At 36.0% G+C, this 25909-nt stretch overlaps 2 protein-coding genes across 2 annotated transcripts in view; one reads left to right on the top strand and one right to left on the bottom strand.

The window, feature by feature from the left end:
• pde3b (phosphodiesterase 3B) overlaps positions 1-13608 on the bottom strand; it is a 68131-nt gene extending 54523 nt beyond the window's left edge. The window contains exon 1 of the mRNA XM_006642593.3: positions 12703-13608. Coding sequence (XP_006642656.1) covers positions 12703-13602 — 900 coding nt within the window. The 5' untranslated portion in view covers positions 13603-13608. The remainder of the gene's footprint in view (positions 1-12702) is intronic.
• Positions 13609-16139: 2531 nt separating this feature from the next.
• psma1 (proteasome 20S subunit alpha 1) lies at positions 16140-22882 on the top strand. Its single transcript, XM_015338508.2, has 10 exons — positions 16140-16237; positions 18215-18259; positions 18632-18733; positions 19363-19466; positions 19580-19668; positions 20357-20427; positions 21272-21401; positions 21494-21573; positions 21992-22096; positions 22569-22882. Exons 1-10 carry the CDS (start codon positions 16235-16237, stop codon positions 22626-22628), a joined length of 789 nt encoding a protein of 262 aa, XP_015193994.1. The 5' UTR covers positions 16140-16234; the 3' UTR covers positions 22629-22882.
• Positions 22883-25909: the final 3027 nt, after the last annotated feature.

The raw sequence follows: 25909 nt of genomic DNA, 5'->3' as shown, positions 1-25909 counted from the left end.
AAAAACTATAAATATTAATTCAGCAGCAGTTACATTCTCTAAATTATAGGGTTCGATCTCAGTCATTTGTTTATTTAAAGCAATGCTTTAAAATCTCATTCTATTTTCAGCTATAAAAGGCTTTATACAACTCAGTGCTCTCTAAAAAAAGGCAATGATTGGTTCTGTAAAGCAGGAGTGTTCTATCATTTGTTTATTAAAAAATAATTTTCACTGGTGCTCAAGTTGGGTACTTCAGGGACCAAGGTGCTTATCAGCACAGTATGGATATTACAATGGTAACTTCCTAGTATTGACCTAAAACTGCACCCCATTGCTTTCCATAAGTAGCAGTTAAGAAAATTGCCCTTTCTTCGTTGTCATACTCACTAATCTAGCTTAGAAATCCCAAAGCTTCCAAATATGATGCTAAATAACAATGAGAATGATTTCAGAAACAATCAGGCTTGAAATCATAAACTGGACAAACAAGATGTTTTCATCATAAAAAGATGAAAAAGACTTTCTCATATTTATGACCAAATCACCACAAAGAAAGTAAAATCAGATTGTTTAGAGTACAACTAAACTGTTGAAAACAGAACTGCAGGTATTTACAAGATATATTAATTCAATACACATTAAAAGTTGAACATAAAATTGTATTTAATTTGGTCAACTTAATGTTGATGGAAATATAATGTTGAAAATGTATGTACAGTACTACATACATGACCATATACAAAATCCAGCATTGAATATATCGGGTTATGAAACATTTCCAACAAACAGCAATTGGCATACTGGATATTGATAATCCACTTGTATTTTATCAAACAACATCTACCACCTCATACCCTTGGATATTTTTTATGTGAATTTCTAAATATATTTGTGAATGTTAATGATTTTATGTAACATTATTGTATAAAAAAAGCATATATATTTCAGAGTAGAGAAACTTTGCATTTTAATACGCATGCAATAGTAAAGAAACATAGATTAAACTCACGGTAACTATGTACCTGTCTTGTTAAAGTGAAGGATTCAGAATCAGATAAATGTACATATTCCTGGCTCAAACCCCAGCCAAGGCTCTGACTCATTGTTTGACCCCGAACAAATCACTTAACCTGTTTTTGTTTTCCTTCAGTTATCATGTGCTTGCTTAATACTCAAGTCTCGGAAAGGTATCTGAGGGCCCTCAGGAATCAAACAGTACAATAGAAGAATCAGCATCATCGCCACAAAAAGTAAATTATTCATTAATTTATTTACATTTTAAATAACCACATTTATTCTTCCTAGTTTTCAAGTCCCCAGAGGTGAAAACAATGAAGAATTCCTGGGAATTGGGGTGACAGCAACTGTGCACAGCAGACAACACAAATATTAATCCAAAAAATATCAAATATAAACAGAGAAAAAACTCAATATCATGGAATAGATTTTATACTTTCAGGACAGGGCTTTCATATTTCCAACTTATGTTTCTTTAATAAATTGTAAAATACAAAATTCCTTATTTTTTATTAAGACAACATGCACAAAGGACATTAGAATAGCAGATTCACAGGTGTTCAAATTAGAGGTGTTATTCTGTGAATATGAGAATTAGGTCAAACTCTAATGCATTTAAGCAGAGACAGACATACCTCAGCAACACTTAAGTTGTCACCGTTCTTTTTAATGTGTTGAAATGATAAACACCTGTGCTAAAAGCCCTTACATCAGCAGAAAAAGAGCTTTGACCTGTTGTACACAGTCAGACAAACACACTCCTTATGTATTTATAATGAGCTTCTAAAACAAAATGTTCACATCCATGATAACTTGAATTAAGTAGCAGTATCCAGACTTATTTTATTAAAGGTCAGCAAAAATATAACACAAACAATAACAATTGATATAAAAATTAATATTTTCTATAACATTTCCTATATCTACGAGTGGGGGGGGTAGATTTCTTGGTGATATGTATACTTTACACTTTAAGAGCATTTAATTTCTAATGTGCGGAAAAAATTACTAGCTGGTAAATTATAATTTCCCTTTTTCAAATTCAGTGGTCTACATTACTCACAGATGCAAAATGTGTTCATTTGTATTTCAGCATAAACAATATGCTCTTTCTTAGTAAACTCCACAAACTCCATATCACACATGGAAAATCAGTAACACATGGCTAATTTTCAAAGTGCAAATACGAAGACATTTTCAGCACATAAACTACTCTGGCATCATTTTGTGCAGCAATATTAAGAAAGAAATAATAAAAAAATGTTTAAGACTGTTTTAAACATTTAAAACATTGATTACAATTAGAGTAAAACATTAAATACAATAAAAAACCTTTTCGAAATGTTTTCAAATTGTGCAGCAATTTAATCTGAGCAGAGACTAAAAAATGTGATCTCAAAAACTTGATACATCATTGTGTGTTTTAGTACATGAGTGGGATAACATTTAGACATACTTTTCCAATTTATTCTGATTTCTGTATAACTGTCATTTTTTGAAACTGTAAATTCTGTAACTCCAGAATATTATTTGACTATTCTGCATCTGGGTGATTCCAGGTAAAATCCAGATGTAGTTGTAATTACACAGTGTAATGCAAGCCCCTATTCACTGAAGCATGCTCATTGAACTGGCCCATTGTAAATATGCTTTAAAACAAAAGGACTTCACAAGCAAATGGAACTAGTTGCTGACATCAATGTGGCACTGACGTGTGAGAGCATATTTGCCTTTAGTTGCTAGGATTCACTCTGCCCATTTGCCTTATAACCTGTATGTTGACAAACCATCAGCATAATGCTGACTACCTCTAATTTGGAGCAAATTGGATTACTACACACAATCATGTAAAGTTCCTTCTGTGCAGAATCTATACATTGTGCAACTAGGAAGAAAAGGCCTGTTTTATGTGACATTTCAGTGCCAGACATTTCCCTAAAAGCAATTCCCAGGCTCACTTTTACAATAAAGCTGAAAGGTATATTGTTGTTTTGAGTACGGCATACATATGTTTGAAGTCTGTGTATATCATATTTCAGTCACATTCTAAAATATTTTACTTTCCTTTTTCAATTTCAAGTTCAATTGCAATTAATTTTCTAGTAAAATGTTACATATACTGTATGTACAGTGCCATCTGCGTGCCAACAAATCTTTTAATTACAGACTACATTTAATTACAAATTGGGACAGGAGACCCTTCTTATGTAAAGGTTATTTACAGAGAGATACTGTACACATTTAACACCACATAGTAGGTAGCCTAAAAACTAGTATGAATCCTAAAAAAGAGGGCAAACTAATTTCTCGATCACGTCAGCTTCATTAGGAAGCAGAAGATCTACTCCTGAATGGTGAAGAATGACTATTTTTACTCAGGGAGCAATTTTCTACCTAGGCTAAAATATGACAGAGCACTAGCCTGTTTTTTTTTTCTAGTGCTCCTTTTTTCACATTCTGTTCCCTTTTTGTTCTCCCTGCCTATTTTAGTCCACACTCCCCTTGTGAATTGGGTACATATCTGAAGAGCAGCTGTGTTCCTTCTGCCACAGCTGTCCTTTCATTTGTCAATCGAAACCATCACCTTCCAGTCACATCTGATTGGCCAATGACCTTGCCGTTTCTCAGAGTCAAAGGAGACTGAACGTGCAGTATGGTCTGTGTCATCATAACAAAATGGAGGAGGAAATTATGAGTCCTGAAGAAAACAAAACAATAATTTCTAAAAAAAGAAGAAAACTCTTATCGTGCTTTTGTCTAGCAGCAACAACCAATGACATCTCACAGGAAAACAACTTGATTGCATTTGTAAGGGAGTGAACAATAATTCATCACGGACACAAAAAAGTTTTTACTTATACAATAGACTTTTTTGTTTCATCTCGGTTTCTTTCTTTTCTAAGCCCCACAACTATACATCAGTTGTTGTTTCGTTCATTTCATTCAACTGAGGTGCCAGGAAAGCAATTTCAGCTTTCTTACTGAAATAAAGTAAACAACAACCCTACAGCTAGAAGGATATCAATTGGTAAAACACTTCACAGGCAGTCTTTTATTTAAAAAAAATATATATATGTGAGATGCATGGATCAGATTCCAGCTCTTGCATAATAAGGATAAATATTCTTCTGACTTTTGGAAAAGAGGTCATTTTTTATCCTTGAGCAGAATCCATTTGCTCTGCTGAAAAAACAAGAAAGGTGTTCTGAAAAGGTTCGGTTGTACAGTTTTTTCAACATTACTTATGCTTCTTTCCATGATAAAACTTACCCTATCACAAAACACACCTTCATGTTTCATAGTACAGCCACAGAGGCTGGTCCCACAGTTGTTCCTATCAAAGGGATCAATAAATAATATGATATAAGAGCTCCCAGGAAGAACTCTATCATGTATGGATACTACAAGCTGATAACGGTCATGTAACCTGTCTGCTGACACAGAAGAAAGTCAATCCCTCACTCACTAAAATAAGAAAAATTCCCATGAAGACTTTGGAGATACACAAAACACACAGGCACATTTACTGTAATAACCATGTGATCAGTCAACATCAAACCTTTAAAAAACATCTTATTTACTACATTTAAATCAATTTTAAATACAGTCTAGTTAGACCCTAAACATATGCACATATTAAAATTAACTTGTTAAAACAATACAAAAGAGGATAGTAATGCAGCCCATATAAAATGTAACATATGAAAAGCTGTATTGTACAATTCTGTAACATATCTACTTTTTTCCACTTGTGAAGAGCGACATGGTATAGATTTCTAGTAGTTTCATTTATCAATGTAAGAATCATGCCGAAGGTATTGTATGGTTAAGGTGGAAGGAAATGATTAATATTCAGAATAACCGTGTAATTATGTGATGGTTTATATTTTACATGTACATTTTATTGCTTTGTTTTGTTAATTCATCAAGATGTGTCTTTTCTATAATAACATCATATTACAGTTTACTATTGCTAAGCTTTTATATCCAATTCACAAGATCTGTGTGCATAAATAAATATTTATCTATAATAAAGAGCAATTTAATGTGAACATGTGATTGGAATGTCTTGTACTAATTGATGCTTATGCATGAAATTGTTTTTGTAATGCATTTCACTTGGTTAAATTGAGGCTGTTAATATTCTTTTTGTTCTCTGTGTTGAAGTACTGGCAAGGTATAATCATCCCTGACGAACGTGACTGGCCACAACATCAGGCCTTCCTTGCAACATTTTTCTAAGTGGAAAAGTAAACCAAATTTGTCATATAATGAATGCAGTCATCCAATTCTTTTTCTTTTGGTTTTCTTTGCACTTTGCGCAAACATGTGCTCCCATTCTAATTGCTGCTTTCAAAATATAGGATGTAGTGTGCCTTTCTATCTCTTCACATTATCCTGAAGGTGTGAGTGTGGGTTTCCAGAGAGCTCCTTTGCGCCAAGTCTAGTCTAGAAAACAAAAACGTTCACCATCTGTACTAACTTTTATGGATTTATGGCATTTATGGAAAGCAGAGACTTTTGCAGGCAGCTACAATACCTTAAGAATCCATTGCCATTTCATTGAACATAAGTAATATATGTCTTTGTTAGTTTGCTCTTTGATCAGGGTAACATGTTTAAATATCTTCTTAAATCGCTGCTAGTTTTGCTATAAAACAATGTTAGACCAGCTAATAAAAACACTAAATTACAATAATCACCAAATTAAAAACCAAATAGCGTTATCTGGCACACACTTGGCATCCCCAGTACAAATACAGAACTCTTAAGGTTGATGGACAGACAAAATATTCTACTTATTTGCAAAGTCCTGTTCACTAAGGAGAACCTTCAGATTTTAAAACTGTAACCAACCAGAGGCAGATAGTATACATAAGGTACATAGTTCACCAAGTGAAACTTACTAAGAATGCTTTAACAACACTTGTACATTGTTGGCTTCCTGTGAAAAAGCTGTGTTTATCTCCAGCATTCCAACCCCCCTGGGCTTGCCTTTCCCAACAAACAGGTCATATAAAAGTTGAATTTTGAAGGGTTCATTTAAATTTCACAAAATTGTTGCCAAGGTTTTGCCCGCTGAAGCTTGAGTGCATCGCGTCCTGGTTGCTAGTGATTACAGTATGGAACATGAAGGACAAGGACTTCACACAGATGGTGAATCCATGTCTCATCATCTACAGTGAAACAGTCATATACCTTTAGGTCATCACTGAAGGTTTTGCGGGATCTGAGGACCTGATTCTTTCCATTGGTGCATATGGAGTAGTAAGACCTGGGATATACTCAAATGCTCTTGGGTAGTCATCAAAATACTTCCAAAGTAAATGCCAAAATGTTCTGCTTTCTCATATATATTGATGTGACAAACTGCCTTTATCAGTTCTTGCCACAGGCCCTCATGCCATCTGTGACAGAATAAGTACCTAGCTTTCTGGGTTACCATCAGCATACACACTCACCAATTCCCAATATGTTTGGTTGGCCTTTCTAGTTCCTTAGAAAGGAAGTAATGATGGCTCAGTGTTTAGTTTTAGTGCGGTCCATTTTGAAGGTTAGCTTCTTTCTACCTGTTGTCCTCCAGCCCATAAGAGAGCTTCCTATTGATTCTCTATTAATCTTCTTCATGTAAACCTGACAAAGAGTAAGATACCAAATGAGCCCTGAATCAAACTGAATTGATGAATTTACCTGTCTTTATCTATGAACGGTTTGACCCACCCTTCTACACTCATTTCAAAAAAGGTCATACATTCATAGAAGAAAATGCGTAGTGGCTAGACATTTTGCAGACACACCAGGGTTAACATTATCTCAGGTTTTATCATCAACAGAAGAGTTCTTTGTTCATAAAAACCTTCACTCAGATCACAACTCTCAGTGAGAAATCATGTATTGTAATAGTAAAGGCAGTACAGTAGTCGAAGAGAGAAAATGCCCGCAAAAGGAAATGTTTTGGTATCAGAAACCTCAGTGTTGCTTTTCTAAACAATACTTACCTGAACAAAAAAGGTCACAATCACTAATCAAGAAAGTACTAGGGCGGTTAAAAAAATTCCAAATTCTCATTCATAGCTAAAATACTTCAGACTCTTTTTTTCATTCTCTATGTGGTGCTTCTGCCCTAAATTCAATTGAAATGAATGAAGGAATTCAAATATATTTCAGAACTTCAATGAAATATGAGTATGAAATCTATTTCCATTCCAGAAAGTCAAACAAAAAATGTGATTAGGAATGAGAGCAATTTGAAAGACTGCAGCACATACATGTAAAGTATGACTTTACTATGTACTCCATTAGACCAAAACTATAATTGTATTTTTTTATTTTGCAAAGGGCATGTTATAAGCTTCCTGTTCACACCAACATAACAAGACACTTTACAAAGTATTTTTCCTATTCATCCTATATGTACATGAAGTTGCAAATAGTTGTTCATTTCTGAAAATAAAAAATAAAAATCCTGAGTAGACATCTACCCTAAAATGTGTTACCAGAAAGGCACAATAACCCCATTATAATGCGTGTGAGAATATATGAATATGAACTAAAAGGAAATTCACAGTCTTTGTAAAAAAAATAAACAAATTGTAATGATAATAGCTGCTTAAAATTATTTTTTTGGTTGGAACATATTTCCCTTCTAAATGTTTTTGAAGGACTTCTCCCTGGCAAGATTTAAAAACTTAAACTGAAACTCAAATGGAGGCAGAGAAAAGAATATTTTATGGCTGTTAAACATTTTTATTTTTAATTTTAACAGAAGATGGGAGTTTAAATAAAAAAGAATGTTAGTTTTCATAGAAAATAATGTTACAACTGCAGCAAGATTTTACTAGTCTGACAAGCATGGCAGGAGCGCCTCGTGTTTATAAGTATGCAACTGCACAGTGATAATAAAACAGAACTTTAAATATGTGGGAGTTACTGACATTCGAACAGCTACCTTTATATCATCAGTACAATTTTGTTCTGTAAAATCTGGACTGTTAGCAATGACAAGGATGAGTAACTACAACCACAGGGGAATGTTTACTCTGAAGGGAACTGTGCGTGACTGAAATCATCACCTAAACTGCACAGTGCGCTGCTTTTACATTGTGTACACATAAACCTTTAAAATATGTAAGCGAAGACTGAAGTGTTGTTCTGATTTTATAGACAAGAGATCCTCAGTGTTACAATAAAACATTACACTGAACAATGCAGAAGGTAAGTCCTGCACATGGGATACCACAGGCCAGAGATCTTGACCTCACAGTTACTGCTAATTTAGCGTGGGACCCATAAGGGAGTCCAGCACTGTCATCACTATTCTCAACAAGATAAGATGATAACCTGTAACAACATCTGGAGATCAATAACAGAAATACTCGTTTCTCAGCTTGGTGAGCAAAAAGGATCAGGTCGGACATGAGGTTCACCTTGCGTAAATTTGATTTAGTGGTGGAATGAAACAAGGAACTGAGACTAGCAAAGACTGTGATGTATCAAAATAGATGACAACTATAGTCTTTCAAAACACAACTAATTTGCATGAGTTACAAAACTGGCAATTTAAGCTTCAATACGTGACAACCCATTTGTACTGTATAACCAAAGCATGTGAAGACATTTCTAGCAATGTCAAATTGCACTAATTATCTCCCTTTACAACAGGCAGGCAGGTTGATATAGAGTTGAAACCTTACTTTGCTGTAATTCATTTTTTGCAAAGAAGAGTCACTGAGTGTAGCTCAAGGAAGTGTGAAAAATAACATTACACACAGCTAGCATAATCTGTTCTAAATATACAAAGTTAATGTAAAGCCTATTTGCACCCACTATGGCTACAAAAATAAACAAACTGTAGTTGAATTAAAGATCACTTTGTAATACATCCACCTATTTTCTCATCGTGTTATCCAATACAGAGCCACAGGGACCCGGTGCCTATCCTGGCAAGCAGTGGGTACAAGGCAGGATACACCCAGACAGGACACCAGTCCATTGCAGGGCCCACAATAGAACAGACACACACACTTGAGCCAGTTTTCCCAGAGCCCACTTAATTTAGCAGCATGTCTGGACTGAGGGAGTGCCCGGTACAAAGGGGGAGATCATGCAAACTCCACACAGAAAGCACCCCAAGTCCGGAATTGAACCCATGTCCCTGGCGCTGCAAAGTAAGTGCCACACACTGTGCCACCAAGGTGCCCATTACTTTATAATTCCAATTCAAAAACAGGACAGTACAGTTTAATGCACGCAAACGTAAAGGATTACCATCTTTTTGCTATGCTGTCTTGTGGGATGAATTGCTATAATCTTACCAAAAGAAAGACAAGCTCTTTTTTGTACTACAGACGTTTCTAAAATGCTCAGTGGTGATGTGTGCTGGCTGAATACGTAAATTGAAAGGTATTCCACAATTGTATGATACTATATACTTTAATACATGACCTACAATAAATCTGGAGCTGGTAAAAGGGTAAGGAGGCCACAACCAGTGAGGAGTTTAGCTGAGAGGAACCAAGACCTCTGCAGAAAAAACACAGCTTGCCTACATTCTGCAAGCAATACTCCAGTCCCTCTGCTAATCCTTTCTTTAAGAAATCCATGTCTGCTTTAGTAAATCCACAATGTTTTTAATTTGAACTCACCTCTTCATAACAGAATTCTCAATGCAGCTGCTACATAAGATAAAATGAAGCTTTAATAAGGAAGAATCTTTGAGCTAATTGCAACACTTCAGTATGGGAGTCAAATGAGGCATTATTAGGACGCCTGATGCAAATGGTCATCCCTCAGTCCTGTTACTACAACTATATAAATTATTACACAAAATCTTCAATATATCTTACAAAATTATGTCTTACAGATTTTTTAAAAGAGATCTTAAAACTGTCACGTGCTGGCATCTTAAGTGTTACAAGAAAAAGGAATGTACACAAAGTAATTCCATACCATTTTGTTAAAAAAAACAGAAACTGCAAAATCTGTTTAACCATCCAAGACCTGTTTTGAAAAGTGTAGACTTTGAATGTTAGTCAGTCTTTCCTTTTTTTTGAGGAAACAATGTACTGTAGGCCACAATACATTTTCTTTTAAAACCCAGACCAAGGTCAAAAGAAACTTCCTATAAAATAATATGACCTCATGAGGCATGGCCTTTCTAATGATATTTCTCTGCATGCGTTATTTGTACCTTTTTTGCTTGTAACATGGCTAAGGTGTGTTTTTAAACTATTGTGCGTATCAGAGTGACACATATATAGCAGAATTTTTCTATTTGTTTCACACCAAACACATTATCAGAAACTAATTTTAGTCTAGAACTTTATCCATGGATTACACTTCTAATTAACGGAGGAAATGTTTCCATTATTTGTTGTAAAAAAAAGTCTATCAGCATATATAGACACATTCCACACTGGATTTTCAAGAATGTTCAAAAGTTATGTTATGTTTCTTTGAAATATGTGAAAATACAGTAATAACAAAAATAATTATTTTAAACTTTCAATAACCATAAGCTCTTTTGTGTTCTAAATCTGAGGGTTTTTTCCCCAATAAAAAGAACAGTAAATTCACCTACACACTGTAAATTGACAGCATAACTGTTACAAATAACTACTGCATAAAAGGATGTAATCAGCTTTAAAAAACTTTCTTCAAAAGTATTTTTTTCACATATGTATTTTATCTATAGCTTTAAAGATAATACCACATTTCAGTGTAATGTTAAAATAAATTATCAGAGAGTAAATCAGTCCATGACTAGTTTATGGTATTTCTTCCCTATTTACACAAACGCTGAAATAATTTACTATATATTTAAATGACAGCTTATATAATGAATATGAAGCACCTGCCCCCTACAATCCTATTACATAGAAAAACAGTATCTAATTTCTCTCTATTCTAAAATACAGTAAGTTTTATTAAATGGTGCGCTTGAGAGACAGCAACGACACAATTTCTTAAGAAAGTAGACCTCTGTACTGAATGAATTCATTTCCTACGTCAGTTTTGTAAGTCTAGCAGATATAAACCTCTTGGCCTCAGTCAAATCAAACACATTTTATTTATAACTTTAAAGTTTATTGGAGGACAGAGTCGTGAAGCAGTGTTAAAATGTATTTTACCATGCGACCCAAAAAAGGTTCCAGCAATTTTTTGATAAAGATATTTTTTCTTCATTGCTGACTCGCTTATTTTGGTGAGCTCCAATAAAATAAACACAGGAAGGCAGGTAAACAGGTAGTTTTGCATTTATAAAGTGTGTTTTACTTTAGGCAGGATCTAAAAATGAACTTATGAAAAGTCAAATTTAAAACGACGCGCTGTGCTATACTACACCAACTTTATTTTAAAAATACTGCCTTATTATTCCCCAAAGCATCAAGATCTAACTTAGGTTCGATAGCGAGAAAGTAAAACACGATAAATCATAATAATCAAGTATGTACCAAGAATTGTCATTCAATCTGCATACTTAAAACATATGCATCTAAATAGATTAAAAATATTATACACCAACTAAAGGGCTTTTCTAACACCTACAGTAGATCCTATGGTACATAAGGTAAACCGAACAGCATAGAAAAGTATTCACCAACATTCAACTGACTCTTCACACATCAAATCAAATACTGCTACTGAAATGAAATGCCCGCCACTTTCACTTTCATTCAATTTAAAATTAATAATAGCAACATTTAATTGCTCGTCATTTACCTCTGTACTTTGCTGTTTTATAGTTAGGAACATTTTAATTGAACAAGCAAACCGCGAACCGTCAAAGTACTCAAGGTTCCCTGTTGACAGTAATTTACTCATCAATGAAAAATGCCTGCAGACAGCAGGAACAATGTAGTTCACTGTAGCATATTTCCAGTTTTAAAAATAATAGATAAACCGTACAAAATCTAAAGAAGTGTGTGATTTTACTATTCTGGACCTTGTAAATTAATTATCCTCACATTTGAACATTGAAATGAAAAGTACATCAGTATCTGGGATTGCTCAGAAAAATTCACGTAAAACACGCCAGATGGTTTTAAACTGAAACGATTTGATCTTTAAAACCTTTTTCCATGTTTGCACCAATTTTAAAACGACAAAATCGAAATTTTCACAGCTACGAGTTCTCTTACACGTTCATCCGTTTAAGAAAATATTAATTTAATCATAATGTGAAAAATGAGTGTTGTTTCCCCGGGGGGGTGCAAACACTCCAGTTCCATCATTCAATTTTACAAATATAGTACGTTTTTTTGTTTACTTTTAATTGAAAAGTGCACAGTTCCTTAGGCCTACTTTGCACAATTCTACACAACTTGAGGTGAAGCAACACTCGTAGTAAACAAACTTGTCCTGTCAACTGGTTTTAAAGAGCTCAGCAACAGAACTGTACAGAATTGTTTTAAAACTAGGATTTCACTAAAAGCCTTTGAGGGGGCAATGCATGTCTGTCGCAACATGTGAACTTGCAAATAGTTTTCCATGTTGCCTTACAAGTTCATGTAACGGTTACTGCTACAGTACCTACCCCCTCCCCCTTAACATGGATAGCACAATGCAGAACACACATCAATACTTTGTTTCCTAGAAGAGCCGAGTCGTGTGGTGCGTTAATACATTCGTGTTGCCACAAAAGTTTCATGCCGGTGGCATTCAAAAGACTGGGTATATGTGTGTCTGCCTTTGGGGACCTACCTGTTCCCTGGAAATACAAGGCAATGAAGGTCTCCTGGGCATTTTACAACTGCCATAATAACTTGTTGAGGTTTCTCCCAAAGACACACAACTGGACCTTCTCCTAGGTCTGATCACGGGTACTTTCTCCTCAGCGTTAGCGATCCTGTGTGGCGCTTCCCGTGGTAGGTAATAATGATCGAAACAGAGTGCCAGGAGAGAGCCCGAAACCCCTGCGAGACAAGCCAGAAGGGGTCTCAGAGGCTTGGGCAGGCATTCGAGGCTAGTGAAGGAAACGAGCCAGACCAGACTGGCAAAAACCAAGATCAGAACACTGTATCTGAGTTTCAAAGTGGGGATCAGTGTCAGTATGCCCACACAGCCCAGCACAAAGAGCAATCTGCCCACCATTTGCATCTGATGCTGATTGTCTTCCCAATGCAAAAACTGCAAGACCAAGAAATCCCCCAAGTAGCATGATGCTGGTAGCGATACCAGCCAACATCTGTAACTTTCCCTCTTCTTCCTCCGCAGGTAAAACGTTAAAAAGAAGAATGCACAGCCTATGCTAAAGAGGGGACTGACGGATTGTGAGAAGACCAGCAAAAATGACTGCAAAGTCCGCAGAAGCGAAGAGCTCGGTCCACTTTGCAGGCTCCTGGAAATCAGTAGCGAAGCTGCAAAAACTGCGATTGCACCAAAGTAAAGAGCCGAAGCCCGAAATCGTCTTGAACCTATTAAATCCGCATTGCAAAACCTGCAGACGTTAAATAAAAAGCCCCTTTGGTGGTCTTGTTTTAAAGGGGTGACGCAGCTCTTCACATAGCCGTTTCTGAAGCTTTCTGTGCTGTTTGCATTACCAACACCGTCGTGGTGTTTGATTTTACTGTGCAGTACCTCTCCTTCTTCCCTCACAGCCATGTTTCGAATTGTAGATCCTTTAATTCCGACAAAAGTATCGTTCCCCCCCTTTTTTCCTCGCCGTATTATTGTACTATTACATGACAGCGAACGCGGTCCATGGTCACTCAAACGTACTCGAGCATTTTGGGTAAAAGGAAAAGAAGGTAAAAATGTTGTTTTTTCATGAAGTTAGACTCAATGTCGCCTCCCAGATGTCACAACCTGCAATACTGATTACTAATACAGTGCCGAGGGAACCCTGAACGCGCGCTCTGCAGCACCCAGAACGCGCGCCGTAGCCCTTGAAGCAGTTTACTGTACTTCCTCTGGGTCCCCCAGAAAACCGCGGTAATACAACACGTATTCAATGCTTAAAGTTATACATTAATAAGAAGAAAATGATGGTATTAGATCTAACTTCGCAAACTTGTATAGTACTTTTTAGTTTCACTATATCCATCATCTATCTTCAGAAGGTTACTCAGTCCCAGTAAGGTTTAAGGCATCCCAGCATGGGGGTTCAGGGTGAGACTACACCCTAGAATGAATGCCTATTTATTGCAGGATATGCGCGCGCGCACACACAAACACAAGACAGCACACAGGGGTAAATTAGTGACACCATGTAACCTATACACGACCTAGCCAACATGTCTTTGAAGGATGGGGGGAAAGCCGATCACCTGGAGAACGACTCAGGAAGGAGGACATGCAAGCGCTGTGCGATCGATCAATCAATCAATTTTATTCTCATATACGGTAGCATCTTTCAACACTCTCAAGGCAGTGGTCTAGGCTGGAAGTGACCTCAAAGCCCAAGGTCTGTGAGGCAGCTGCTCTCATCTCATCATCCAGGTGGATGCTGCACATTGGTGGGGGTGGAGGAGAGTCCACATTACCTGTAAAGCGCTTTGAGTGGAGTGTCCAGAAAAGCGCTATATAAGTGTAAGCAATTATTATTATTATTATTATTATTATTATTATTATTATTATTATTATTATTGCCACCATGCTGTCTGTTAGTAAAAATGCACAGTTTTGTTGAATCAGTTTCTTTTGGACAGCAGACCCATTACACGATCTTCAGCATTTGATTCTGAAGTGGTCTGAATCCAAACATAAACAGATTTATCGGTTTAATGGACAGTTTGTGACACTTGAATCATTACGGAGAAAATGCAGCACCATGAGAGAATAACCAAGTTAAGGTAGAAATAGTTTGTGAGAATAAAACAAAAAGATCCTGTAAACTTTATGCGAAGATTTAGGTTTTGGTAGCAGTAAAATTCTCACCTGAGAAGAGGAGAGATGCTTTACCTCCTTACTTCATAGCTTGCTCTGTGACCAAAAGCTGTCTTAGTATTCCTGCAAGAATGCAGAAGTACAATATCACACGTCAAACATTAAATTAATTTGTACACTTACGTCAAAAGCACTGTGAGTGCGTAAGACACCTTCATTAAATACAGGTACGACTTGTAGTACTAGATTCCAACACATGTTCTCAGTATTCCTCTCACAGGAAATTCAAGATTGTTTTTGTTTTGCTGAGAACGGACTATTATTACACTAAGTTTACTGGTAATTGGCTTGTGGAAATTATTTTCCAATTTTACAATGATTTAGCTGTTTCCTCAAAGATGCTTCTCTATTTCCTGAACCTCACTATTGGTGAGATAAGCTGAAGCCCTACACCATGTTTTAAAAATGTTTCAAGCTTATACTTCAGGAAACATAGAAGTGTTGTGTTTATAGATGTTTTGTATCAGTTGTGTACTATCTAATAATATCTGTTGTCATATACTGTACCACGAAAAGTTAGATTAGTTTCCATGAAACTAAAAGGGCTCTAAAGAACCGAATCAGATCATTTATTTTTAAGTGGTTTCGCTATTCAAAGTAAATAATTGTATTCAAGAGTTAGAGGTGTTGTTAAATGATTCATTTCAGTATTTGTATACATCTTTATGTCCACATGTACTGTATGTTTTATCTCTTGCGGTGAATTGTTCAGGGAAGTGTAATCTAAATTTGGATTTAATGCTAAAATATGTGATTAATTAGACTTGTCACTGTATAGTGCCTAATTGTACGTTGCATATAAATAAAAATACAAATTTGCCTTCGCTGGGCGCTGGCCTAAACGTTAATGAATGATGCTTTAAAGTGTGAAAATTTGAGGTTTCACAGAGCATGACTTTAAAACAGTTAAATTTAAAATGCTGGGAAAGTCCAACTTTTCACCTATGCCCCGCAGTGCATACAATACAAACCCCAAACCTATGGAATTTGCTCAGTCGAACTTTGAACTTCTAATTTTAAATAATTTTGATACTATTATATATAATATAACTCGTTTATAATGACATAATATGCTTCAGGTTGCGTTTATGATGGACGTAGGTCGTTGGTTTTAAATGTTTCACGAAAAACATAAAAATTGCAAACTTCCCCCATAACAATATACCTGTCTTTCAACTCCTCATGTGCTGCCTGCGAGTGTTGCTCTCAAGCCTGGATTCAGATATTTACTGTACTGATTTTCTGCGATCTATTGCTTTTCCTTACGCGACTGGTAGCTCAGGGAAAAGCAACAGATTGACAGAATCGGTGTCCAGTGTAACCCATCAGGCAGAGCTTGGAAGAAAAGATGGTGAGAATGTGATTTCAAAAATGTTATTTTTTCTTTTCTTAAATATCTTGAAAGAGGATACAAGATTTAACTTCTCGATCTAATCAAATAACAGACTGATTAAAGCTTATGATAAATTGAATGCGAGGTGCACCTAGACAACATGGGGGATGGGAGAGTGAGTAAGCGTTTACCGTGGGGAAAGAAATAATAATACATTATGAATGATTTACTTACTACAGTTGCTGTTTGGCAAAGATATGTTAGTTAAAATCAATCGTACAGTATAATAAGAAGGTAAAATCTGAAATATATGCAACTCTTTTTGTAGAGGGCATCAGTATTCTAAGAGGCTCATGGCTAGGCCTTTGTCAGTGCGACGATGATTTTTTAGGACAGCCAATTTGTAAAGGCATATTTTAAAAATGATATATTTTTTTTAATTAGCCTGTACAATTATATATTTGGCAATATTTATATATGAACGTTCAGGTTAATAATCTGAACGGATTTGAAAAGCGGTGTTGGTGTAGCCGTTTTTACTTTCGTTTTCAATGCAGTTTTGTGCTGTAGTACGTTGGTGATGAATTAGCATCACAAACGGTGCTCTTAGATTAAAGTATTGTGTTTCAGGAATTTCAGTAACAGCTTGGTCCGGCTTGACATCGAGAGGAAGCTAGTTTGTTTCTTTTATTTAAAGTGGGGAGGAATTCAGAAGTCAATGCAGCACTGTTCCTGGATGTTATTTGATACAAACCCACAATATAGTATGGAAAACACTCGTGGAAGTGCTGATATTAAGCACCGGATTTTTAAAATCTTCGTTGAGTTTTTGGAGATGTACATAAGTATATCGAAGATTGAAAGAATGCCTTTTTTAATCTCCAGTTGTAGATAGCATATGGTTAAGGGCGTTACTGATTACTTTGTGATGCCATCCTTTGTCAGGATTCTGCAAGGCAGCAGAGCTCTTCTGAGTAAGAATCTGTGTTCTTAATTGTAATTGACAAATGGCATTTAATGATACTAAGACTGTATCTTCTCCTGGTCTGACCAAGTAACTTCTGATACCTGTTGTGGCAACTTGGCACGTTTTTGTCAACTTGTAACCAATATTCCAGGTTCAGTTTCTCCTTACCTTGCATTAACTTGGGCACAGGGAACACAATGGAGGTTTTGTTTTGGCAGCTCTTGCGCTACACCATGATGGTCCTAGAAGGCCAGTGTGTCTGCAGGTTTTCTAGGTATCTTTGAATGGATGCACCTGAAAGAGCTCTGAGTAGTTGGTTAATTGGTTCTGTTGATCCAGTAACAAGAATCAAGAAGATTGTGGTCATTAACAACTGAACAACTGAGTTAGAATGACAACAAACAGACACAGTGGCCCTCCAGTACTGGAGATGGATAGCAATGTGCTAGACAATCCTAAAAAGTGTTGGCAGTAGAACAGCAGACACTTTAATAACTCCACGGCCAGTTTGGACACTTCTTAAAATTCATGTGCTTTCATGAATCCAATAGAAGCCTGGTGTTTTCTCTGGCCTCTACCTCTTCTTGGAGCTTACTTACAGTTACATGTGTCTCAGGGAAGTCTTGTCTCAGGATGTCTCAGGGAAGTTGCATATTTGTGTGTGCATGCACGTTCGTTTCTTCTGATAGTTTGGCAGGCGGGTCAAATATAAATATAAATATATATAAATTATTTGTATCTAAGGGTCTTGGGAGATAGCATTTGTGAATACCTTAAAGAAAAGTAAGAACAGATGACAAATGTTGAGTGGTCATTTCTTATTCATTAGAAATATAATACTTAGATGAAGATAGTAAGTCAGACACGCTGTGGTTAACAGGCACAGTGAACTGCTGTTGTGCCCCAAGATTCTGTTTCACCCTGCATAATGCAACGACCAGAAAGTACAGTAAGTGATGCAAAATATATTAAAGTTCATACTAAAAAATAGAAGTTTATGCTACTAATTTGCATCTGCTATTTTCCAGTTCCGTAATCAGTATGACAACGATGTCACTGTTTGGAGCCCTCAGGTAAGAGCATTTTTTTCTATTTAAAGCTATTTATGCCTCTGACATTAGTTTAAACTTTACATGGATTTTGTCTTTAAAAAATACTACATTTGCTTTTTGGTGCTTTACATCTTAACAGGTAGTGTTCTGTCCTGATCACATATTTAATTGTAATAATTAGGACCACTTTTTATCAGCTTGTGTTTATGCTGCAGGAATACAATTTGTATAAACTGTTTATGAGGATTGAACCTCATTCCAAAGGAATTAGGGTTGTACAATTTACTGTTTTTACTTGTGCCATTCACAGGTGTCATGTTGCTGTTTGGTAGTGTTGCATTGTGTTATTAATATCGTTAAAACTTGACCTGCTCCTCTCCCATTTATTTCCAGGGACGTATTCATCAGATTGAATATGCCATGGAGGCAGTGAAACAGGGTTCTGCCACTGTGGGCCTTAAGTCCAAGACTCATGCTGTTCTTGTAGCTCTGAAGGTATACATTTCATTGCTGACATTGTGGTTCATTATTTCTGTGTGTTTCTATTCTTTGTGATATAATACTATATGATATCTCATACTGGTTTAATCAGTTCTTCTTAGGTGTTCTATGGTTGAATCTCAAAGCACATCAGGCTGGAGCTTATCTTGTTTTTTTACTGTCCTGCTGACAGAAAGTGCATGATTCTCCCCTAGATGTGAATCTAGTCCATTGCAAGAATATGCAATGTAATACTGTACTCATTTATGCAGTTGCTTATAGTAAAACTCATAGCTTTACAGTAGAAGTCCAAAGCCTTATCCACTACATTGTTTCCTAGGTTGTAGTAAACATATATGATCAATTTAAATCTGTTATCCTTTTAAATGTAAATTAAGGACTTTCTTTTAGCTTCACAGATATCATTGTGTTCTAGCTTTGCAGTAGATTATCAAAGTAAACCAAATACAGTAATAGCAGCAGTAAAAATGGGAAGATATCTATTTTCATGTTTTGTAATTTGATTACCAACTCTCTTATGGGCTTCTCTAGGGACATTTCTTCAGCTAAAGAAGAGCGGCTTCACAGCTTTTTATACCTTTGATACACAGTGTAACAGAACATATTTTTAATTCTTCCTATAGAGAGCTCAGTCTGAGCTAGCTGCTCACCAGAAGAAGATTCTTCATGTTGACAACCACGTGGGCATTTCTATTGCGGGTCTTACTGCTGATGCAAGACTTTTGTGGTTTGTTAAAAGATACATTTATATTATATTATATTATATTTAGTTTGATTTTTTTACTGCAGTTATCCGGATTTTGATTAATATCTTTTTGCCCTCTTTCTTTTGATATTCAGTAACTTCATGCGTCAGGAGTGCCTTGACTCTAGGTTTGTGTTTGACCGGCCTCTTCCTGTTTCCCGCCTGGTGGCTTTGATTGGAAGTAGTATCCTTTGACTTCATAGATTTGCTCTACTTTTTGGTTTATCTCAGAGTAAGTTTTAGGATTCTACATGTTGTTGCAAATATATATGCTAGGTCGTTGTCAGTTATTGTCAGCCCTGAGAACGTTTTCATAGCTTTGAACATCTTAAGGTGTAATCAGTAGGGCACATAATGGACTTCAGAAAGATGCAAGAGAATGTTTGTTGCTCAGTAAAAGCAACAGAAAGATGAAGAAACAGCGAGGGGCTGGGATTGCTGCCATGCTAATACATGAGTCGTGTAAGCCAAACCCCACTCAGTTCTGAAGAGCCAGTAGTTGGCAGTAGCACTTCCTTTGCTTTTTCTTCAGAGTTTTACATCATTATCAGGACATCAACCAAACATACCCCATAGTAGACTAAACTGTGTTCGTTAAGTTATTGTGGCACGTATCCATTCTTTGTAAATGTTTAAAGAAATAATGCTTGTTTTCTGAAAAAAAAACAGTGAACCAAACGAGACTGATGCAACAATGTAATTTATTTGGTCACATGTAAATATGGGTACTTTAAAGTCTACTCTTGAAATGCCAGTGTTATTTTTCTTGTGGCTTTGTTTTGTCTTCAGAAAGCACTAAATGTGCTGACCACGTGTTGTACTGGTTTTAAGCACTGTTAAAAGTTATGTTTTTTTCCTGAGTTATTCTTCAGAAACCCAGATTCCAACACAGCGATATGGAAGGAGACCCTATGGTGTTGGGTTGCTTATTGCTGGTTATGATGTAAGTTCCTAGAGTCAAAAGATTCAGCTCTGTAAGTGTAATAGGTGAAACATAACTACAAAGAATTTTGCAAAACCGCCTTTTCAAATGTTAATCATATAAATAGTATTTAAGGAACTTAAATTTGCATCCTTCGTGTCTTTGCTCAGTGAAGCCTCTGATTAATAAGCTCTGCTCCTCTGCTCATACAGTGGTCGTAAGGATCTTCTGTAAAATCTGAAGTTAAATTCTGTGACCATCAATGAAGATCCTAATTTACAAGAGCATTTACCAATGCCTGTGTCGCACTACATCACTATATTGGTTCTTTACGTATTTTATTTAACCTTTGAGTGCCTGTATTGAGAATCAATAATTAATTAACGCTTGTCTCCACTGGTCTGTGCTTCAATCCTGAGATGTCAGCACATATCTGAAGTTTGCCAGTCTGAATTAAAGCATGAGCTCAGATGCATTTGAAAACACTGGACATATCAATGTTGTGTTAACCTCATCATCAAGGTGAGTCCTACTAATAGGACTCCCACCACTTACCATCCAGCCAACACACACACGCTGGTTCTTGATGTTCTCAGTCTTTGAAGGCGGCAGATGTCAAGTGGTGAGTTTTGACTGAGGTGAATCTATGGCAATTGGGGGAAGCATGAGGAGCAGGTTTCACCTTAAGGATAAAGGAGAACACAGATCTTAAAATTATTACAGTAGTGGGTTTTGAACTGTCAGGACCTTTGCTTGTATCGGCTTGTATCCTTAGGTTGAGAAAACCCAGATAGGCAGTTATAGATTGAAACTGCGAGGAGATGGTTTCTCTATACCCCTGGAATGAGTTTTACTTTTGTTTTAGGATATGGGGCCTCACATCTTCCAGACATGTCCATCGGCAAATTACTTTGACTGTAAAGCCATGTCCATTGGAGCCCGTTCCCAGTCTGCTCGCACTTACCTGGAAAGAAACATGGAGAAATTTATTGACTGTGAGTACAAAATAGAAAGTATCCAGTATTTCCAGTATCTCACTATCCATCATGGTTCATGAGGGTGTTAAACTTTGTCTTTTTTTCTCAAGGCAATTTGAACGAACTTGTCCAGCATGGTCTCCGTGCTTTAAGAGAAACCCTCCCTGCTGAGCAGGACCTTACTACAAAGGTAAGTAATTCGTGCAGCGTCTGATGCAAAGAAAACCCGGTGATTTGTCTTATAACAATTTCATCATTGACAAGCAAGCAGTAAATATGAAAGATGTTTAGATGTAATGTGGTATGTAATGATTTTACACTGACAGAGATTTATATTCTGTATGACTGTGCACTGCTTAGCTCCATTTGTTTCACATTTTCATGCTTAATTGATTTGATACACGAATCCAAAAACAGGCTATGAAAGTGATTATTAATGTTGTTTTGAATTGTAAAAATTTAAAAATGTATTTAAGCTTAAATATGGGGGACATTGAATGTATTTAGTGTTTGATTTAATATTCAGTAATGATTAACTTTACTATTTATTATGACATATTTAATATTCAGAAAAATACTTTAAAGGGTAACATTCTTGGCCTTCACAGAATGTCTCCATTGGAATTGTTGGCAAAGACCTGGAGTTTACTATCTATGATGATGACGAAGTTGCACCGTTCCTCGAAGGCCTTGAAGAGAGACCCCAGAGAAAGGTAGATATATTTAACCGTACAGTTCTTTCACAACTTCCTCTTGCTGAAAATGTCTCCTGTGCTTTCCATAAGCACAATGTTCTGCTCCATATGTATTCAGTATACAATTGGCTAAGGTTTTTTTTGCCAAGTTATATAATATATTTTTATAAAATGAGTAGCTTTCTTTTTATTTATATAAATTAAAAGAGAATTAAGGGACAATTAGGGTGATTGTTTCCCTCAAGGTGAATAAGAAGAATTATTACACTTTCCAAAATGTATAGGATTTATACAACAATGCAGCAAATTATACTGTAAGGCCTTCGCTTGCTTTACATATCCTTCTGTTGAATTTTTCACAGTAATTTTTCATGCTCAGTATATTTAACTGTATACTTAAGGCAAGATTTTTGTTTTAGAAAAAATAATGATGTTTCTTTATTAAAGTTGGGATTTCTTTACTGAAGCCTGCTCCTGTTTTGATTTCTAGGTTGCACAGCCGCCTGAAGAGCCAGCAGGAGGAAAAGCTGATGAGCCCATGGAGCACTGATGTTGGTCCTGGCTGCCAAAGATTTACACTGCTGATTAAAAAGTTCACAATCTGTAACATACCTGCTGTCAGTCTATGACCATGCATTCACAAAGTAAATGTCAACATGGAGCCCATTTTGGCCTAAGAAGATCTTAGAAAGCCACCTACCACAATATTAGCTTTTTTGTTTTCTACAAAGACTAGTTATATTATGCTTTTCTATATGAACCAACCTCAGATTGAAGTTTCAGAATAAAATCTTGTTTTCCCTATGTGTTTCAGGTCGTAGCTTTTTTAAAAAACAAAACAACAGAAATGTTAAGTAACAACTGCTTCCAATAAAAAATAAAAAAGAATTTGTAGTACCTTGTTAACCATGTACTTTATAAGGTTGCAGTCTAAAGCACTCTTCAGAAAACACACTTGCTAAATGTAAGGATCCTGTGAGATAGAAAAGGTTTGCGCTCCATTAAAAAATAGAGGGTCTTGAAGGTGAACCCGAAGTTCCAGGACTGCATGTTTGTTTTCATAGTTAAGTTTGTTTTTCATAGTGAGTTAAATCAGCTGGTACAGTGTAAGATGGGTGCTGAATTTCCTTTATGTATAAGTAAAGGGTAATCATTTGGTACCAATTAATCATGAACCAGGCCCGAGTTTCAGTTATATGTTGTTTTCAGAGGTGGTGTCCAAGGTACGCTTATTTGCCAATTTTATTGTGTCATTTTTTCTGTCTGCTTAAGTCAAAATATCAGGTAGCAATATGCTCTCTTGGCATCTTCTAACGTTCTCTGAAAAAAATGGGCTTGCTAGACATACATAACATGATGTTAATTGATTATTGTACGCACACCTCTTGAAATACTACTAATAATCCCACTTTCAGTTCAATATGGATAAAGGTGATGGTGCTGTTTAAGTCACCCCATTGAATTGTTAGTTTTGTTTAGATAGAGGATTTCTTGTGGATAGAAAGGTTATCTGCAGGTATTTTAACACCCTTTTAAGTTCTATGTTTAATTGTTATAAAGTTTGTTGTATTAGGAAAGAAATGAGCATATTTTAGTTTTCATGGTGATAAAACGGTACCCATTGGAAGTAAAAAAAAAAACCCTGAAATATTGAAAATGTGACCGGATTATGAAATACCAGGTGTATTTTCTGCTATAATTTTTCCAGACGGGGTCATCAAATGCTGTGCAACAATGTCCTGTGTCAGGCGAAGCAGACCTTTGATATTGATTTGAGTCAAGGTTCCTGCAGTATGAAGGACACCGCTGAAGGAAGAGGTGTAATAGTATATCCCAGGGGTGACCTCAAACCTGCAGATAGTTTATTTTCTAGTTTCACAAAAAGGGCTGGCACCGCAAGAAGAGGTCATGTTACAGAAGAAGCAGTAAGGTGTTCTCCCCGTTAGTCATTATCCCCAGGTCACAACAACTTCTGGTGAGGTCAGCATTTTTTTAGGTATATAGAATATTGTAGAAATGTTCTCTCATCATTCCAATGAGATGAGTTCTGTTGTTACTCCTGTCATTGTCTCTGTCCCTCACTCCTTACTGATCATGCACGCTATTCTTTTTCATTCACATTTGAGCATGATGCGTGGAAAGTTAAGGAAACTGACGCAGATGAATTTCAGATCATTAAAAGATATATCTTCATTGGCATGTTTATTGTGAAATCATAGTCCCTGTTGGGCTTCAGTAAATATTTACTTACAACAAAAATAATATTCCTTGGCTCACATAACAATCAGCTAAATGTAAGCCAGCAATAGTGCCTGGGATCTTGTTCTGTTAAGGGATAACAAGGATAGCAGAATGTCCATGGCTTCTGTGCTGATTGATTTAAGAATACATATGAACAAGCATTAGCAACACAGGGTACAACACAAAGCATATGATATGATATACTGTAGAACTAGTTCATTTATAGAAATGAAGAGAACAGAGGAAGGGTGAATGTTCTGGTGATGTACTTAATGGAGTACCACAGAGATCTGTATTAGGACCACTACTCTTCCTAATTTATATCAATGGTATAGTTAGTAAACAGAATGTTAGTATATACTGTATATACTGAACATTCAAATAAACAGTAGTTATAACGGCTAGTTTAATGGAGTCTTACCCTCGATACTGTATATGGGGCATAATTGTTATTTACTTGAATTTCACCAGGCTTTAATCAGTGGAAACACATTCTATTTTTAAAAAAATACATGCTCAAATGGAGTGATATGTTTTGATGCTCAGTATAAATAAATGTAAAATTGTGATCAATAGGCTCCTTCAACTAGAAGACTGTTATGAGAATACTGTACACAACCTTTATCACTATGTTAAAATGAAAACATTATGTTAGAATAGCATCAGTCCAGAGAAGAAAGAAACTGAATCTTCATAGTCTTGTATTGAAGAGTATAATGGGAATTGATTCAAATATTAAAACATATCAAATCATAAAATCAAACCAATAGACTTTTTCAGAATCAGTAAACAAATATGAACATGAAACACAAACATGAGATTGAGAATGTGTTATGTTGGGGTTTTTTTTCACATTAGGGTTGTTGGGATTTGGACTAGGTGTTGTTGGAGCTGAACTAAACTTTCAACAAATGGCTGGATGAAATCCTCTTAGCTCAGGTTGCTAAGTTAAGCAACCACAATCTAGACAAACCAAATAGCATCCTCTTCCTCTTTTGTAACGTTTCTTTTGCTCTTCTCAGAAAAGCCAGATAAAAATAATGATACCAATACTAATGCTGTTGACGTAGGAAAAAAAAGTCTGTTTTATGCTAATAAAGTACAGACAATCTATGATCTGGTCACACCCTCAGGGGACATTACTGACAAAGGGAGAGAGATGGTTGTGGGGTATCAGGAAAAGGTAGACATGACCACAATGATAAATGCCTGCACTTATGTAGAATGACCTGGGTTATGTGGAGGTTCTTGGTTAACCTATGTCACTGGCCAGAGGCTTGGTGGACAATTGTGGACATTGAATCCTCCCATTTAAACCCATTTGACAGACAGTTCTGATCATGACATAAATCCCTAAAACAGAATGAAATGCACTTTTGAGTTCTAATAGGGGGAGGTGTTTGTGATAATGAAGCAACGAGTGGATATTTACAAAAATATTTAAAATTAGAAAAAATTATCATTATTGAAACAAAGTTTTATTTTTATTAAGGAACATATATAGTGTTGCACTGGTGTTTATTTTTTCTGTTTTTGAACATATTTTAATAGGCGATTTGCAAAGAACATTTAAACTTCATCGTAAAAATT

This window comes from Lepisosteus oculatus, chromosome 21 (assembly GCF_040954835.1).
Source record: "Lepisosteus oculatus isolate fLepOcu1 chromosome 21, fLepOcu1.hap2, whole genome shotgun sequence".
Lineage (NCBI taxonomy): Eukaryota > Metazoa > Chordata > Actinopteri > Semionotiformes > Lepisosteidae > Lepisosteus > Lepisosteus oculatus.
This window is presented reverse-complemented; position numbering and strand designations above follow the sequence as displayed.